Raw genomic sequence first — 20,337 nt, 5'->3', positions numbered from 1 at the left:
ATCATCTGGTCTAAGCCCATCCTATCCAATCCAAAGTAATCAAAGGCCAGGTCAGGCCACCCGAGCTCATCCTATTAATTCAAAAATATTCACATGGAAAGTATATATCTCTGTCCGATAGATTACCCACCTAGCTCACCCATTTGACGTGCATGATCATTGGCGAGGTCTGTGGAAAATTAAATCTATAGACATAGATATGGTTTCTAATCGAAACTCAACTGAAATGAAACACTTCGGAACAGATACCATGAACTCAGGGCTCCTCGGATTAATCCGCGGTAGCTCAGGAAACAACAAAAATATCCCTGGAGGCATGACGCCCCGATATGATTTTCATTTCAAAAAATTTGCTTAGTTCTTTTTTGTATTGAACATTTGATTATAAATGAAAATTCATTGTCATTTTCTATATGAGTGAAAGTCATTTATCTAGCTCGATAGGGATGAGACTTCGACATCTTATATATTCCCGGGAGGGATGAGCCCCCGGGAGTCCCTGATTCCTTATCTAAGCCTAGGAGATATGAGGCCCCATTTTTTAATGGGAGTTCTGGGTACGAAAAAGTTCTGGGACCTTATACGAGCACGAGAAGTATAAGGCTTCGACACCTTATTCAAGCTCGTGAGATATAAGGCCCCGACACTAAACTAAGCGTGGGAGGTATGAGGCCCTGTTTCCTTATGCAAACCCGGGAGTCATGAAGCCCCAACACCTAATCTAAGACCGAGAGACATGAGATCCCGACACCTTATACAAGCCAGGGAAACATGAGGCCCCGGCACCAGGCCTCACCTTATCTAGTTCAGGAATTCATGAGGCTCCGACACCTTATCTAAGCTCAGGAGACATGAGACCCTAACACCTTATTCAAGTTCGAGAGACATGAGGTCCCGATATCTTATTCAAGCTCGGGAGATATGATGCCCCAATATCTTATCGAAGCCAGGGAGACATGAGGCCCCGACACCTTACCTAAGCCAAGAGACATGAGGCTCCGACACCTTATCTTTCCGACGGAGCCCAAATATGACTAATAAGGACATGGAGTATGACTCTAGCATGATTATTTAAGGAGGGAAGTGGTGATGCCCTGGAAATGACCAGGGTCATCCTTGGACTTGGGCAGGAAGAAAGGACTAAAGTAGGACCAGTCCAGAGTTCGTCCCGAGAAGCCAAGAGGAGACCCGGTGGAAGTCGTCATATGTAAAGAAATAGTAAACTGTTTAAACAGCCACGGGTAAGCAGTAACCTGGGTAGCACATTAGACCACTATGGACTCATACAAGCCCATGCTCATATTTTTGGCCGGACATGACATGGTTGAATGATACCGCCTGGGTGGAAAAGGTGTCTGGCCATGCAGTGAAGCCCTTGGCATCCCAGACACTTGCAGAACTTTGGAGTTTTCCCTAACCAGGCAAGGCAGAGTACCCGAGAAGATAAATTAAGTGATCTTGGACTTTGTCCACGGTAATTTAGGAGTATCTTTCTCTCCAAGTTTCCAGGCCATCCGACTTGGTCTCACCTTACCCGGTCACTAGCAAGAACCGCGAAGGTCGGTACACACTTACTCAGACCAACCATTAGGAGATGGGAGCGGGACTCGTAAGCATGGGTCACCATATTCATAATCATTAACATGACAATTAGTGCCCATGACAAGTTTAGGGACAATATGAGTCGCCATGCCTATTTTCAGAAGGCATGGTATGGGTAGATGTCTAATTAGAAACAGTGTCCATGCGCTACAATCGAGGTCATTTTCTTCCTTATAAATACCCAGATTTTCTCATTCATTTGGGACACGAGATATTGCATTCTACTATATCCAATAAATTTTCTCTCTATTTAGTGTGTCATGTACTGACTTAAACGTCAGAGTGACCACGTAGAAAACCTTTTCGACGCCCAATGGAATTTTCTTGTAGAGTGTGTCCAGATCATCTAGCCCGAGCTCACCCTACCCAGTCTAGAGTACTCACAGGCCATGCCTCCAGAGGTTATCCTACCTAGTCCAAAGTATTCACACTGTAGGCCAGGCCACCCGAGCTCATCTCATCAAGTCAAAAACATTCACAAGAAAAGTATACATATCTGTACGATAGATTGGTTACCAAACTCACCCAATTGATGGACATCATAAATTTCATTTTTTTTATTAATTAGAATCCAAGAAGAAGAAATAGTTGCCGACCTCATTAAATTGTAATCATGTGCATAATAACCTTCAATTTCAATTTCAATAAAATAAAAATGTATTTTAATTGAAAAAAACTCTTGTGAGACCGTTTCACGGGTTTCGTGAAAGGATATGTAATGCCCGAGAATTGTGTTATTGTAATCTGAAATGATTTGTTGATAATTGAGGTGATTGTAGACGGAACGGGCCAGACCGGGATAGGCGAAAAGAAGGCTGAATTATGTGCGAGTACTGAGCACCTCGCGCATATGCGCGACCCAGCCGGGCGCATATGCGCGAGGTAGGCTGAGAACCTCGCGCATATGCGCGACATGGACCCGCGCATATGCGCGAGTATGGCAGAGAGTTGCAAAGAACCTCGCGCATATGCGCCGGGTGAGGGCGCACATATGCGCGAGTTGCCGTGAAGATACGCGCCGAGACATAGTGTCTCACGCATATGCGCCGAAGGAAGTCGCGCATATGCGCGAGACGTGCAGCTTGAAGGAGCGATACACGTTTCTTCACCATGCAATATATATTGTGGGGCCCTTAGCTCCTAATCGTTATTACAATGCAATCTGATTAGGGTTAAGTAATTACAGCGAAAAACGAGTTTAAATTTTCTTTACAATGAGCCCAAAATATTTTTTCTATAATTTGAATACTAAAAATAGTATTTAATCTCACGTTATAAACATGCCCACACGTAATCAAAACCAATCATATACAAACAACTCATATCCTCGGGACATGCCCCGGTATATAGATACATATACATATATACTGGGAAAAAGACATAAACATAAAACCTCAGCCCAAGCTGTGGTTCCCTCCAGAAGTACCCTCTCCGATTTCTTGATATCCTGGAGTACCTGCCATTGTCCACACACAAAGACAACAACAGCCCCCCTTGGGGGTGAGCAAAGCTCCGTATGGAACAACCAATGATATATACCACAGATATCTAAACAATGATATATGGTATGCAATGCATGTATGTCGTGGAGGTATCGGGTCAAATGCCCATCCACTGAGCACATGTCAGAATCAAACGAATCGCTATCAAATCAATGCTCGAGCTGGCACACCGACCTCAATAAGGGATACTCGTATGATAGCGTCGGCAAAGCGCCATCAAATCCCAAATCTCATATCCAATCATCGGGGCCACAATTGTCTATGTTTTACGGGTCATATAATACCAACATAGCAATTATGTTCACAAACCCCAGAATCCAATCAAATCATATCAGGGTATCCAAGGATCATAGCTCAACGTGCATGTCACGTATCGATGTATGCATCAAATGATGTGTGTTAACAAAACATTTATTTTATATATCGATATCTCAATCTCAATGTCATGTATGCCACATCAATCAACAAATAAGGCATATAGACACATAATCTCATTTCAATCAGTCAAATTAATCCAACATATATCATATAATACAGATACCTGTCGTAAGTTACCCGGTCGCAACATACTTCAATTCTTCGTTTCCAGTTGATGTAGCCTGAAGATATCGGTATAATACTTTATCTACATCAATAACATACTCATTTCAATCAATAACATCATTCAAAATCATTAATATGAGTTTCAAATATCTTTTGAAACTTTAAAAATTCATATCAAATCGAAATCATAACATAATTCAATTCCGACTTCAAATATGAGTTTATTGTCGGTTATTCTACTACATATAGGAAATTCAACTTCAAATACATGCTATTCCAGCACTTTGATATTTAGAGCTGCTAGAATTAGAAGAAAATTACCTCAGTCAGAAGCCCTCGACGCGAAGATCATAAATATATAATTTGTTTCGCGTTTAGATAGCGTTTCGAAGTCGATTTGGACGGAAAAAATCGAAATCTCGAACTTTCCTCTCGAAACTACGGTGGAGAAATGAAGAAGAAACAAACAAAAATCTGATTCTTATCTCCACCGCTCTCGCGCTCGGGCGGTAGAATTCTCGCGCCCGAGCGCGAGACATTCTGCCCCCGGTTAACAATTGCACTGCGCTCGGGCGGTCACAAATTATCGCTCGGACGCGGCATGTTCTGCCCGAACACACATTTCATATATCCTAGCGCTCGGGCGGTTATTTTCTACCGCCCGAGCGCCACATGTTCTGTACAAATATGACTTTTGTACTATATTGGCGTCTGGCGTCTCCACTCGAGCTCTTACAACGTCAACTCATATTCAATATTCATTTTCTCAATTTCATTGTCATAATATACATAAAATACATAATCACATGACAATTTCATAAATTATCGATAATCACACAGGATTTACGATAATACGATACACGGTCCTTATATATATATATATACTTCATGTCTTCAGAATAGAGATAAGAGAGGAACGAGAAAGGCTTCCGAGGAAAGTTCAAGTTTCTTGATAGTAAATTCAATTCATGCAGGATCCGCCCATCTGATTTTTAATCCGACTTCAGTACCGAGTTTCTATCGACGAGAGCTTCAACTGGACGTAAGTTTCTTATGTTTTTGATATGATTTGAAATTATGATATTGCCAGAATCAGATATGATTGATATATGGTGTTCTTGACATAGTAGACATCGTATAATCGAGACCGGATTGAAGAACAGATATCGTATGAAATTGTTATGATTTTCAGAATGGATTTGATTAAGTTTTGATATCATATTTGTATTGTTATTGATTATGAGTTGTGAGAATTGATATCTGTTGATTTGTATTGCGGGGTATATTGAGATTGTGCAGTTATACCGTTGAAACAGAATTAGATTAAATTCTGATTATATCCTTATTTGAGTGGTGTATTGATACTGTACTCCTCGATATTGTCATTGCCAGATTGAGTATTGACAGGCTTCGAATTCGAGACTTCGACTTCGTCAGATAGACAGAAAGAAAGGTATAAATCAATGTTGATCCGGGATTGAACAACTCGAGTTTGATTTAACTTGAGTTTTCCAAAATCACATACTTAATTGTCATTGCCTCGATATGTTGCAATGTTTGAGATTGATATGCTTATTCTATTGATTTATAGTTAAGCATATGTTATGTGAGGAGTCATGGGCGGATATGCCTAGTCCTTGGGCTGATGTGCCTGTTATTTGGCGGAGATGCCAAGTCTTTGGCAGAGGTGCCAAGACACCGGATGTTTGCTCATATCGATGTTGCTTAGGAGTGGATTGACTTCTATCGTCGAGATTCGATATGGACAGGACCAAAGTCCGTAAATAAGAACGTACCGCCACCACGATCGGGAGAGTAGGTGGGAGATTGTTACATTCTTATTCAGATCGGGATCCCTAGATTAGGAACGAGTCGAGTCAGAGAGTATGAGTCAGAGTTTGATTTACAGTGTTATATCGATTCAGGTCTTTTAGATTTGATACATGTTATTGACATTTGTTTCATGCTTTTATATCTGTTTATATGATTGCATGTATACATGATTTATACTGGGAATGTATTTCTCATCGGATTTATTCGGCTGTTGTTGTGTTTGTATGTGTGCATAACAACAGGTGGGACAGGATCAGGGTCAAGACGAGGATGAGAGATTATACTTTAGCGTGGAGATTCGAACCCAGGAGTAGAGTAGGTTTCAGCACTTGATATTTAGTGGTTGAACCCTAGTTTGATTTTAATGTAATGGTACCAGACATGTACTTTTACTTCTGATATGTATATCAGATTGAATTCCATTATGTTTCCGCACTTGTATTAAAAAAAAATTAGACCCTGTTTATCTTAATTAATTCAATTATTCCCAAAGATGATTAAAAAATGAATTAGCGTCCGGGTTCCCGCAACAGGTGGTATCAGAGCAGTAGGTTACCTTAGCCTGAGATAGGAGCTAGTGAACGGGGTAGAATGAGTTTTCTTTCCTTGCTATTGATTGCTAGCATGTGTTACTGCTTTATATAATATATGTTTGCTTGACTATCTGATTTGATTGGTAACGTGTATTATTTGAGAATGAATCAGAACCGATTCTTGATCAGCAGTAAGATGATCAGAGGAGAACTGAAACAGGTTTATGGTATTTGGTTATTAATCCTTTTGATAATCAGATTTACCTCCTCGAAAAATTCCAGAACAAGGTAGTACCTCGACTAATCAGATGGATGTGTCAGCAATTCGGATGGAAACAATGTTGGAGAGGTTTCGGTCATTTCAACCGCCGATTCTGAAGGGTACTGAAACATCTGTTGATTGTGAGAGTTGGCTAGATGATATAGAGATGCTGTTTGATTCACTTGATTACCCAGATGAACGTAGAGTTAAACTGATTGGGCACCAGTTACACGAGGTCGCGAAGAGTTGGTGGATCACAACCAAGGAAGCCTTATAACAGCGTAGTATGGTGATTACGTGGAAAATCTTCAAATCTGAATTCTATCAAAGGTTTTTCCCAGTATCGTACCGAAAGGACAAGAGTATAGAGTTTGCCAAATTGAAACAGGGCCAGCTGAATATTGAAGAATATGTAGCAAAATTCTCTACCTTGCTACGTTTTGCTCCCCACGCGGTTGAGAATGATGAAGCTGTAGCTGATCAATTCATCAGTTGATTGAATCCTGAGATATTTGCATTGGTAAATGTGGAGCGACCCCATAATTTTGCTGATGCCTTGAATAGGCAAAGGGAGCTGAGGCAAGTTTGATTCAAGAGCGAGGAATGTCGTATGTTGCTCAACCACAGAAACAACAACAACCTCCAGTTCAATTCTTGCAATCACCGTCTAGATTTGATAGCGGCAGTAGTAGTGGTGGAAAGAAAGATTTTATGAAAGCTCGAAGGAAACAGTTTAAGAAGTTAGAGAGTATTTCATCTAGCTCCAGTGGTTCTAGCCAAAGTTATACAGGGGTTATTGCAGAACTTGTGGAGGAAGACATCCCACAGAGCAATGCCGAGGTGTGTTTGGTAGTTGCCACGTCTGTCGACAGCTAGGACACTTTGGTAAAGTCTGTCCACAGCGAGGTTCCCAACGACCCCAGAGAATAGAATCATCTGGATCAGTGGCACAGCCTGATAGACAATCATCTGTTGTACACTCCTTCCAGCCACCACCGACGACTACTCAGTCACAGCCAAGGCTAGGAGGAAGCCAGACAGTTAGCCAACCTCCTAGACAGTAGGCCAGAGTGTTACATTGATCGAGAAACAGGCCTAGAACGCATCTGGTAATATTGTGGCAGGTAATTGTTTCCTGTGTAGTTATTCTGCATATGTATTGATAGATACTAATGCATTCCATACGACTATCGTTGAACGAATTGCGTTGATATATGCTTTGCCTTTTGAATCCTTATCTACTGTAGTATGTATCTCTTCATCTTAGGGAGAGGTTTGATGTCAGTGAATGTTGTTAAACATTGTATGCTACAGTATGACGGACATAAGATTGAGTTAGACCGTATTGTACTTGAGTTGTCTGATTTTGATTGCATTATTGATATTGATATGCTGACTAAGTATAGAGCTACCGTTGAATTGTTTCCATAAGATTGTGAGATTCAGACCTGAGATGGGTGAAGAGTGAAAATTTTACAGTAAGGATTCTAGATCTAGAATTCCTTTGATATCTGCGATGTTTATGACTCGATTATTACAGAAAGGAGCAGAGGAATTCCTTGTGTATTTAGTTGACGTACTGAAATCGAGCCTATCATTGGCTGATTTGCCAGTGGTATATGAGTTTGCTGATGTTTTCTCATATGAGATTTTAGAATTGCCTCGAGTCAGAGAAATATATTTCAGCATTGAATGTGTACCAGGTACAATTCCTATCTTTGAAATACTGGACATGATGGTACTGATTGAATTGAAAGAGTTGAAAGAGCAGTCTGAATATTTACCGGCCAAGGGTTACATTAGACCAAGTGTTGTTCCATGGGGTATTTCAGTTATGTTTAGAGGTTAATGAATCGTGTATTTTAGAAGTACTTTATTGATTTTATGATTATTATATCAATGACATTCTGATATATTCGAAGAATATTACTGATTATACCGAACATTCGAGAATTGTGTTGAGTACTTCGAAAACAGAGAAATTGCATGAAAAACTGTCAAAATGTGAGTTTTGGCTGAGACAGATTGTATGTTTGAAGCACAGTATATCCGAAGATGGTATAGCGGTTGATCTGAATAAGTTGAGGACGTGATCAGTTAGCCAAGACCGACATTGGTGTCAGAAATTCGCAGTTTTATGAGTTTAGCAGATCAGTATCGATGATTGATGTTTCGAATCTGATTGAATATTGCTGTTGTTCTGAATCCGTGTTTGAAACAGATAGTAGACCATGGAGACTTTATATTGTGCAGGCCGAACCAGAGATGATTTTGAGAATTAAAGCGGCTCAGAAAGTGAATTAGAATGTTCAGAATACGATTGCGATGGTCAGAGCAGGGCATTGATCCGATGACAGTGTGTTTTATGTGAATAATCGTCTTGTTGTGCCAGATGTTTCAGATTTGAAACGACAGACATTGTCAGAAGCGCATAACAGTCAATTCAGTATTCATCCTGGTGGCAGAAAGATGTATAATGATTTGAAAAGACAGATTGGTGAAAACAGATGAAAGCTGATATTGCTGATTTTTTATTCAAATGTCTGAATTACCAATAGGTGAAAGCCGAAAGAAAGAAACCTGGAGGATTGTTACAGAGCTTATCTATTCCTGAATGGAAATGGGATCACATTTCCATAGACTTTGTGACGAAGCTACCACGTTCCTCCCGAGGTTGTGATGCGATTTGGGTAGTGATTGATAGATTGACCAAATCAGCATGTTTTATTCCGTACAAGATGACGTACAGACATGACCAGATGGTAGAGATTTATGTCAGAGAGGTGGTCATATTGCATGAAGTGTCGAAGTCGATTGTTTCAGACCGTGATCCTCGGTTTACTTCGCACTTTTAGCAGAGTTTACAGCAGGCTCCAGGTACGAAGTTACATAATAGTATCACATATCATCCTTAGACCGACGGACAGTCAGAGCGGACTATCCAGACATTGGAGGATATGCTTAGAGCTGTAGTGCTTGATTTTGACACTATTTGGCAAGAATCTCTATCACTTCGTGAGTTTTCGTACAACAACAGCTTTCAGACGAGTATAGAAATGGCACCGTTTGAAGCGTTGTACGATAAAAAATGCAGATCCCCTCTATATTGAGATGATATCTCTGAGGTACCTGAGATTGGACCTGATATGATCAGAGATATGACAGAAAAAGTGAAGCTGATTCAGAAGAGGATGAAGGCCGCTCAAGACAGACAGGCCAAATATGCCAATGTTCGACATAGACCGTTGGTATTTGAGGTAGGAGACCGAGTATTCTTGAAGATTTCACCTTTCAGAGGAGTTGTCAGATTTGGCAAGAAAGGGAAGTTGTCTTCACGTTATATTGGGCCGTATGAGATTCTCGAGAAGATAGGAGATCGCGCCTATCGACTCGCTTTACTGCCTTCTTTATCCAGGATACATGATGTCTTTCATGTTTCTTTATTGAGGAAATATCCTTCCGATGCTTCACATGTTATTCAGCCAGACGAGGTCGAACTTAATGAGACACTGAGTTACTTTGAGAAGCCGATTCAGATTCTTGATCGTAAAGAAAAGCAACTAAGAACGAAGACTATTCTGCTTGTGAAAGTTTAGTGGAGTCGTCATGGCACTGAAAAAGCTACCAGAGAGACAGAATCAGATATGAGACAGAGATTTCCCGAGTTGTTTCACTGATGTGAGTTTTCTGTTTAACTTCTGTTATACATTTCTTTCTGATATGATCTGATGCCTGTGATTTCGGTGACGAAATCGGATCTTAGGGGGGAGAAATGTAATGCCCGAGAATTGTGTTATTGTAATCTGAAATGATTTGTTGATAATTGAGGTGATTGTAGACGGAACGGGCTAGATCAGGATAGGAGAAAAGAAGACTGAATTATGTGCGAGGACTGAGCACCTCGCGCATATGCGCGACCCAGCCGGGCGCATTTGCGCGAGGTAGGCAGAGAACCTTGCGCATATGCGCGACATGGACCCGCACATATGCGCGAGTATGGCAGAGAGTTGCAAAGAACCTCGCGCATATGCGCCGGGTGAGGGCGCGCATATGCGCGAGTTGCCGTGAAGATACGCGCCGAGACATAGTGTCTCGCGCATATGCGCCGAAGGAAGTCGCGCATATGTGCGAGACGTGCAGCTTGAAGGAGTGATACACGTTTCTTCACCATGCAATATATATATATATATATATATATATATACATATACATATATATATATATATATATATATATATACTTCATGTCTTCAGAATAGAGATAAGAGAGGAACGAGAAAGGCTTCCGAGGAAAGTTCAAGTTTCTTGATAGTAAATTCAATTCACGCAAGATCCGCCCGTCTGATTTTTAATCCGACTTCAGTACTGAGTTTCTATCGACGAGAGCTTCAACTGGACGTAAGTTTCTTATGTTTTTGATATGATTTGAAATTATGATATTGCCATAATCAGATATGATTGATATATGGTGTTCTTGACATAGTAGACATCGTATAATCGAGACCGGATTGAAGAACATATATCGTATGAAATTTTTATGATTTTCAGAATGGATTTGATTAAGTTTTGATATCATATTTGTATTGTTATTGATTATGAGTTGTGGGAATTGATATCTGTTGATTTGTATTGCGGGGTATATTGAGATTGTGCAGTTATGCCGTTGAAACAGAATTAGATTAAATTCTGATTATATCCAGTATTGATTTGAGTGGTGTATTGATATTGTACTCCTCGATATTGTCATTGCCAGATTGAGTATTGACATGCTTCGAATTCGAGACTTCGATTCGTCAGATAGACAGAAAGAAAGGTATAAATCAATGTTGATCCGGGATTGCACAACTCGAGTTTGATTTAACTTGAATTTCCCAAAATCACATACTTAATTGTCATTGCCTCGATATGTTGCAATGTTTGAGATTGATATGCTTATTCTATTGATTTATAGTTAAGCATATGTTATGTGAGGAGTCATGGGCGGATGTGCCTAGTCCTTGGGCTGATGTGCCTGTTATTTGGCGGAGATGCCAAGTCTTTGGCAGAGGTGCCAAGACACTGGACGTTTGGTCATATCGATGTTGCTTAGGAGTGGATTGACTTCTATCGTCGAGATTCGATATGGACAGGACAAAAGTCCGTAAATAAGAACGTACCGCCACCACGATCGAGAGAGTAGGTGGGAGATTGTTACATTCTTATTCAGATCGGGATCCCTAGATTAGGAACGAGTCGAGTCAGAGAGTATGAATCAGAGTTTGATTTACAGTGTTATATCGATTCAGGTTTTTCGGATTTGATACATGTTATTGACATTTGTTTCATGCTTTTATATCTGTTTATATGATTGCATGTATACATGATTTATACTGGGAATGTATTTCTCATTTGAGTTATCCGGCTGTTGTTGTATTTGTATGTGTGCATGACAACAGGTGGGACAGGATCAGGGTCAAGACGAGGATGAGAGATTATACTTTAGCGTGGAGATTCGGACCCAGAAGTAGAGTAGGTTTCAGCACTTGATATTTAGTGGTTGAACCCTAGTTTGATTTTAATGTAATGGTACCAGACATGTACTTTTACTTTTGATATGTATATCAGATTGAATTCCATTATGTTTCCGCACTTGTATTAAAAAAAAAATTAGACCCTGTTTATCTTAATTAATTCAATTATTCCCAAAAATGATTAAGAAATGAATTAGCGTCCGGGTCTCCACAGGATATTTGACTCGACACAACTCATGCAAAAATATTATATTTTATGTCAAAAATATTATTTTTCATGATATGTATAGATTAGGTCGACCCGTCTAATAGATATAGGCCCGTGAGATTGTCTCACGAGAGACCTACTCTTTTAATTGTTACAATTGAGAAACAAGAGTAAAAAATCATAAATTAAAGAAACCAAATGTTGATGTTTGCATATCATTGAAGGATTTTAGATATTTAACACGGTTTATTTAAAATTAAACAGGTTCGAGTCTATTTTTTCGTCAATTTATTTTATTTGTATTATAAGGGATAAATTCATTGTTTAACCTCACAAAAAGCAATGATGAAAAATTATGTTTTCTAATTTTTTTAATACGCCTTAAATAGCTTGTCAGCATGTTGCCACATTCACTTTTTTTTAAACACAATTTGTCTATGTAAAATCTTACGTTCTCTGATATGAGAATCCTGATATAGCTGTGTACTTTAATTGACAAAATGAATTTTTGTTTAAACATTATAAAATGAATTCTACCCATTTTCTAAACATAAATTATTATTATTATTGATAAAACACATGGGTCTCGAACCGTAATATCATCATTATATTTTATTTGTAGTAATAGAAACGATACAATCATTAACTTTACAAAATAATAACAAAAATACAAATTCAAGAGAAAAGTTACGGTCTTGTTAAACCAACATTTTCATTCTCAATTTCGATCATATTCGCAGTCCTGAAATCTTGTATTTGAAATTTATAATAAATAAAAAAATTATTAAAATATATTGATGCCCCAAATATTCAACCGCGCTTGAGTACTATTTCATCCCGAGGACCTTAAACGTAACCCATCGGGCACGACTCGTCCGAATTCGGTACCATCTCTAAACGAGCTCAGCCGTTCTTCTCGAACACATCGGTCGAGCACCAAGCTCGGCCGAACCCCTGATGGCCGAGCCCTGGTGCTCGGCCAAGTCTTGGACAGAGCTCGGCCGAGCACCAGGGTAGAGCTCGGCCGAGCCCTAGTGGCCGACCCCTGGTGCTCGGCCAAGCCTTAGGTAGGGCTCTAGGGCTCGGCCGAGCCCTAGTGGCCGAGCCCTGGTGCTCGGCCACGCCCGAGGTAGGGCTCGGCCGAGCCCTGGTGCTCGGCTGAAGTGGCCAAAGCCTTGGTAGCCGAGCCCTGAACAGAGTTCAGCCGAACCACAGGTATCCGAGCCCAACCAGCGTCCGGAGTAGGGTTCTGTCAAGCACAGGTGCTCATGACATGAATCTCAGGCCCAAGTGTCCTGTTCCTATCCTAAGAACTTTGTCACATGTCAAAAGCGTGAATAATCTGTAAATATGCTAGAATCTCGCCGTTTGATTAGATGTGACAAGAAATCCGGCCCGAATTTGCAGTGATTGGAGAAGAATTTAAGGAAATTTACCTAAAATAGGCTTCGACACGGTATGGGAAGAAGTCCTCTCAACCACTATAAATACCCATTTCTATTTCATGGTAGAAAAACCAAGATATTCGCATCTTCCCATTTCTTTATCCGATTAAAAGATCAAAGTGGTCGCGTCGGAAAAGTTTTCGACGTCTTCTAATATCCATTAGTCTGTATAGACCGGTAGTGTTCCACCCGTTCCGGTTCAAAAATTGTTGATCTAAAGCTCAAGCTCACTAGACCGAACCCAGAGAAAATTTGGTAGCATCAATTGGCGCCGTCTGTGGGAACTTTGAAAGAGAGATAAGATGGCAAGTACCAGGAGTCGATCGGGAGAGGACAATCAACCAACATCCAACATGGCAGAGCTCGTTCGGCTGATCACAACGACTGTCGAACAAGTCTCGGCCCAAAGACCAGACAACAATCCTCCTCCAGGAGAGGATCGTGAAGCTCAGAGACAAGAGATACAAAGATTAAGGGAGGAGATGGAACGTCTTAGAGAAGAGAGGAATGCACCCCCTCCTCCACCCCTTCTGGCTCGGGGGATCCCTTTCTTGGCCGAGATATTGGCTATCGAATTGCCTCAAAATTTCAGATTCCCTAATGTCGGAGAATACGACGGCTCGGGGGATCCGGAAGAGCATCTATCCCGGTTTGAGAACGCGGCATTACTGCACCAATACTCAGACCCGATCAAGTGTAGGGTCTTCTTAACCACTTTAGTCAGGTCATCCCAACAGTGGTTCAATTTGCTTAGGCCGGGGACCATCAAAACTTTTCAAGACTTCGCAAGAGCTTTTCTCCACCAATTTGCAAGCAGCAAGAAACATCCATTGACGGCTCTGAGTTTGTTCAATGTCAAACAACAAGAACAGGAGATCCTACGAGATTTTGTTAAGAGGTTCAACAAGATGGTCATCGATGTTCCCTCGGCTACTCCGGATATACTGATCAGTGCCTTTACACAAGGGCTAAGAGGTGGTGATTTCTTCAAGTCGTTGGTGAAAAAGCCCCCAGCTACTTTTGAAGAACTCTTGGCGAGAGCAGAGAAGTATATGAACGTGAAAGAAGTACAAATGGCTAGGAAAAGTGAACCGAAGGCCTCGGCCAAAGCTACGCGAGACGTTCGACCCCCCGACCTCGTGCCAAGGGTCGGACGTTTCGAACCACCTACGCTGCTTGGGCAATTCGCCGCTTACACACCTTTGAAAGTCAACAAAGCCCGAGCATTGGAACTATGTGATGAACGACAACTCATTCGAAGACCTTGGAGTAGTGACAGAGGACCTCGTAACCCCAGGTCAGAAAGGTATTGCGGATTTCACAAGGATTATGGTCATACTAACGATGAATGTCATCATTTGAATCAAGAAATAGAACGGTGAATGTCATCATACTAACGATGAATGTCATCGATGAAAGCAATTCTAGTCAGTCCAGGTGGTGAGCACCGACCCCCTAGGAGAACTCGGGAGGAAAGTCGTCCTGAAAGGAGAATGGCTCCGAATCAAAGGGAAAATTTTCAAAATGCTAACCCGAACATGCGGAGGGCAGAACCTCGGGAATAACCACCCCCTCGAGGGGTAATTAATATGATATCGGGTGGGCCTACAGACGGAGACTCCAACCGGGCCAGGAAAGCTAGCAGCAGAAGGTTGGAGAACATGGAGATTAGTAGCACTAGAACTCGCTCAGGACTAATGATCACTTTTGGACCCGAGGACATGAAGGGAGTGGTCGATCCACATAATGATGCTTTGGTTATCCGAGCTATGATCGCCAATTACGAGGTTGCTCGTATCTTTGTGGACTCCGAGAGTTCTGTCAACGTTCTGTTTAAAGAAGCAATGGATCAGATGGACTTGGGCGAATACACGGTAGAGCCTATCTCCACAGCTTTGTTTGGATTCACGGGGCACGCAATACATCCCCTTGGAGTCGTCAATCTCCTTCTCTCTTTGGGGAGTGGGGATACTAGAAAGACCCGAATTATCAACTTTGTGATAGTTGATGCCCCTTCATCATACAATGTTATCATGGGGAGACCAGCCATGGCCGCTTTCATGGCAATCGCCTCGGCTCTGCACCAGAAAATCAAGTTCCCCGTCAGAGAAGTTGTAGGAGAGGTTAAGGGAGATCAGGAGACTTCTCGAAAATGTTATGTGGAAGAAGTAAGGGTTGAGCAGAAATCGGTTAAAATTGAACATCCAAGTCGACCTGAATCCAGGGGATTCGATCAACTACATCTAATTGAAGAAGCAGGGGAGATTACTTCGGAAGACGTGTGTAAAGAGCTTATCCTAAATCCCCCATCCGGAGTCGTGAGGATAGCTCGGACCTTGGAAGAGCCCTTGAAAGAACAATTGGTCCAATGTTTGGAGCAAAATAAAGATTTATTTGCTTGGTGTCCGTCCGAACTCCAAAGGGTTAGGAGGGAGGTGATGGAGCATAAGTTGAATGTCTTGAACGAATGCCGACCTGTGATATAGAAGAAGAGAACTTTTGGCCACGAAAAAGACGTTATCATCAAGGAACAAGTGCAGGACTTATTAAGAGCAAGACACATTCAAGAAATCTATTTCCCGACATGGTTATCTAATGTGGTCTTGGTTCCTAAGTCGGCTGGAAAATGACGGATGTGTGTGGACTTCCGCGACTTAAACCGGGCCTGCCCTAAAGACTGTTATCCTCTCCCGAGGATAGATCAATTGGTCAATTCCACGGCAGGACACGAGCTCCTTTGTTTCCTCGATGCATATCAAGGATATCACCAAATTCCCTTGGCGGAAAAGGACAGAAGCAAGGTCAGTTTTATCACATCCGATGGGACATTCTGTTATGTAGTAATGCCATTTGGATTAAAGAATGCTGGCGCTACCTATCAGAGGCTTATGGATAAGGTCTTCAAAAAGCAGATTGGAAAGAACGTTGAGGTCTGTGTGGATGATATATTGATCAAATCCAAAGCCGTCGACCAGTTTGTGACGGATCTGGATGAATCCTTTCAGGCTCTGCGGGAGTACAGGTTGAAGCTGAACCCTAGCAAGTGTGTGTTCGGGGTTCAGACGGGGAAGTTTTTGGGGTACATGGTGACTCGCAGAGGCATTGAGGCTAATATAGAAAAAGTGCAAGCACTATCCTCTATGGGTTCTCCTCGAAACATCCAAGAAGTGCAACGATTGACAGGAAGGATCGCCGCTCTAGCCCGATTCATATCTCGATCCGCAGATCGAAGTTTCCCATTCTTTAAGGTACTTCGGAAATCTAAAAATTTCGAATGGAATGATCAGAGTGAGAAAGCATTGCAGGAGCTGAAAACTTATCTTAGGTAACTCCCTATCTTGAACAAGCCCGTCCTTGGAGAGGAGCTCTTCATGTACTTGGCAGTCACTCCTCAGGCTGCAAGTTCGGTTCTAGTCAGAAGAGAGGATGCAGTTCATCAGCCGGTCTATTTTGTGAGTCACGCTTTAAAGGGGGCAGAGCTCAATTATACTACTCAAGAAAAGTTGGCCTTGGCCCTCGTCATCATGGCCAGAAAATTGAGGCCTTATTTCTTATCACATCCTATCACTGTCCTCACTAACAGCGTCCTGGGGAAGATTGTCTCACATCCAGATACCTCTGGGAGATTGATTAAGTGGGTTACCGAGCTCAGTGAATACGATATCAAGTTCGAGCCCAGAACTGCTATTAAAGCCCAGGCTTTAGCCGACTTTCTGGCGGAAACTGTTCAAGTATCGGAGGAAGAACAATGGAAGATCTTCGTGGATGGTTCTTCTTGTCGAACAGGAAGTGGGGTCGGAATCATGATGATATCTCCTTGGGGGGAAGAGATCAAGGTGGCAGTGAGGCTGAACTTTCGAGCCTCCAATAACGAGGCTGAATACGAAGCACTTTTGGTCGGGCTAAGGGCTGCCCGAAGCATGGGTGTTACTCGGGCCGTCCTATATTCTGATTCTCAATTGGTAATACAACAAATAAGGGTAAGTTCGAAGTGAAAAATGAGAAAATGGTCAGATACGCCCAAGCTATTGAAAAAGCTAAGGAGGACTTCTCAGAGTTAATCATGAAACAAATCTCTCGAACTGAGAACGAAGCGGCAGATAGGTTGGCCAAGATGGCCAGTTCTCTTGATCATCCCACGGAACCAGAGCTAGTCGGACACGAGCTTGTCTCGCAAATCGATCATCTTCAAGCTGAGAAAGTAGATATGTTAGAAGAATATTGGAGATACGAGGTTCAGCAATACTTATGTCATGGGAAAGTCCCGGCTGAACCAAAAAGAGCTCGAGAAGTCAAGAGGAGAGCACTCCGCTTCTCGCTCCTGGATGGAATACTGTATAAGAGGTCTTTTTCTAGACCTCTCTTTAAGTGTTTGGGTCCAGAAAAAGCTGATTATGTGCTTCGAGAAATCCACGAAGGATGTTGTGGTAATCACCTAGGGAGTATAGCTTTGGCTCGGAAGGCTTTGATGGCAGGCTTCTTCTGGCCAACCATGAAAAAAGACGCGCTAATGATGGTGAGGTCATGTTATAATTATCAAAAGCATGCTAATTTACAATGGCAACCAGCCGAACTTATGAGGTCAGTTGTCTCCCCCTGCCCTTTCGATCAATGGGGCATAGACATTGTGGGACCATTTCCCATAAGCACAGGTCAAATGAAATTCTTATTAGTAGCAGTAGATTATTTTTCTAAATGGGCGGAAGCCGAACCGTTGGCTAAAGTCACTGAAGGAGAGATCTTAAATTTTTATGGAAGAACCTGGTGTGTCATTTTGGGATACCAAGGAGGTTTATATCTGATAATGGGAGACAGTTTTGTGGCTCTAAAATTCGGGAATGGTGTAAGGAGATGAAGATAGAGCAGATATTTACGTCGGTAGCTTATCCCCAAAGCAATGGAGAGGTCGAGGTCACTAACAGATCCATTGTGCACGCTCTTAAAACACGTCTGGGCTCTGTTAAAGGGAAATGGGTAGAGGAATTACCTAGTGTATTGTGGGCTTACCGAACAACGGCTCGGATCGGAACTGGAGAAACACCATATAACTTAGTGTATGGTACTGAAGCTGTCCTGCCAGCAGAAATCGGACAAGAAAGTGCTCGGGTGATAGGATATGGACCAAATAACGATGAATGGAGGGCCATGGATTTGGACCTAGTAGAAGAAAAGAGAAATCGAGCAGCTGTTCGGATGGCTGCTTACCAGAAGAGGATGGCTCGAGCATATAACAAAAGGGTGCGGCTCCGGTCGTTCGAAACATGGGATCTGGTCATGAAGAGAATCCAGTTTCAGGGAGAGAGAGGGAAATTAGACCCGAAATATGAGGGACCCTACAAAGTTATTGGGAAAGCAGGAATTGCAGCTTACTATTTAGAAGATGCTGAGGGAAAGAAAACCAAGTGCCCGTGGAACGTCCAACACTTGAAGAAATATTATGCTTAGTCATAGTCTCAACCCATCATGTTAGTTTTATATTTTATTTTACGAAATTATGTCTTATTTTCAAAACCATGAATAAGATTGGGCGTTGATATATCATCTTTCTTAATCGAAATAAACCTATAAAAGTCCGACCTCGCGTTCGGCACGATTAAAAGTCCGACCTCGCGCTCGACAATAAAAGAAAGTCCGACCTCGCGTCCGGCACAATTAAAAGCCCGACCTCACGCTCGGAAATAAAAAGAAAGTCCGACCTCGCGTTCGGCACGATTAAAAGCCCGACCTCGCGCTCGACAATAAAAAGAAAGTCCGACCTCGCGTTCGGCACGATTAAAAGCCCAGCCTCACGCTCGGCAATAAATTAAAAGTCCAACCTTGCGCTCGGCATGATTTGAAGCCCAGCTTCGAGCTCAAAAACAAGAGAAAAATTCGATACCACATTCGACAATGAGATATAAAGGAAACCGAAACATTTACTTAGTCACTTAAAATTAAAGACATAGTTTCAAACATTGGGAAACCTGACGAAAAAGAATTAGAACACGAGGAATACAAATGTATTGAGCAAGTAGAGCTTGAGAAATAAAAGGCGTTGTTCGGCGGGCCCCCTCACTTCCTCCCGGATGTCTGGGCCTTCATTCTCTGTTGCCCATCCCTTCCTCCTCAGGCATGTCTTCCAAGGCTTTAAACACATCGAGGAAGGAAAAAGGGTGTTCGGCTTCGGAATACCCGTGGGCCCGTATTTGAGAAATACCTCCATTAAACCCATGCTCGAAGTAAGAAGTGGCTTTGTCCGAGCACAGCGAATCAAATTCCGAAGAGTGGATGAACTCTTCCTTCTTCTGAAGCCACATGACCTCGGCCTCATGGTCTTTTTTCCGCAGTTGTTCCTCGAATTGAAGTGGCTTCTGTTCAGCCCAAGCGGCTTTGTCCTCCAAGACTTGTGCATGAGCTCGGGCAGCTTCGAGTTCGGCTAGGAAAGCCACTTTCTCTGCCTCACTTTTCGTGTGGAGATCTTCCATCCGCTTCATGAGTTCCCCATGTCGACCGAGGACGTCATTCATTGATTTTTGGGAGGAACTGGCCATCTCCCGAGCTCCACATATCCGACCAGTGACTTCGCCTCCCCAAACCAGAGCCTGCGAAACGAAGGCACACATAAAAAAAAAAACTAGTGATGCGAAAGAAACAAAACTAGTTACCTGCATAAAGTTAAGAGACATAACCTCTATGGCTTGAAGGTCGGTGGCAGCCTTCACCACGGCAAGATCTTCAGAGGAGACCAGGTGCCGAACAAAATTTAGGGCGTCCGGTCCGGAAGGATGGGCTATGAAGGAGGTCCCATGGTCGAGGGGTGCCTCCAGCTCAACCTCTTCGGAATCATGGTGGTCATGAACGAGGGAAGGATTGTGTATCCTCTTCCCAGAGCCTTGGGGGTCGGGAAGGAGACAGTGGTCT

General features: G+C 42.3%; 1 protein-coding gene across 1 annotated transcript; it reads left to right on the top strand.

Moving 5' to 3' along the window:
* Positions 1-13,739: 13,739 nt before the first annotated feature.
* Positions 13,740-14,819, top strand: LOC142538511 (uncharacterized). The gene has a single exon (XM_075643824.1). It carries the CDS (start codon positions 13,740-13,742, stop codon positions 14,817-14,819), a length of 1,080 nt encoding a protein of 359 aa, XP_075499939.1.
* Positions 14,820-20,337: the final 5,518 nt, after the last annotated feature.

The sequence above is a fragment of the Primulina tabacum genome, chromosome 3 (assembly GCF_025594145.1).
Source record: "Primulina tabacum isolate GXHZ01 chromosome 3, ASM2559414v2, whole genome shotgun sequence".
Classification (NCBI taxonomy): domain Eukaryota; kingdom Viridiplantae; phylum Streptophyta; class Magnoliopsida; order Lamiales; family Gesneriaceae; genus Primulina; species Primulina tabacum.
Note: the sequence above shows the minus strand (reverse complement) of the source record. Positions and strands in the feature narration are given on the sequence as shown.

Excerpts from the sequence above, each read along its gene's own strand:
- LOC142538511 (XM_075643824.1), top strand. The coding sequence starts at position 13,740 with ATGGCAAGTACCAGGAGTCGATCGGGAGAGGACAATCAACCAACATCC.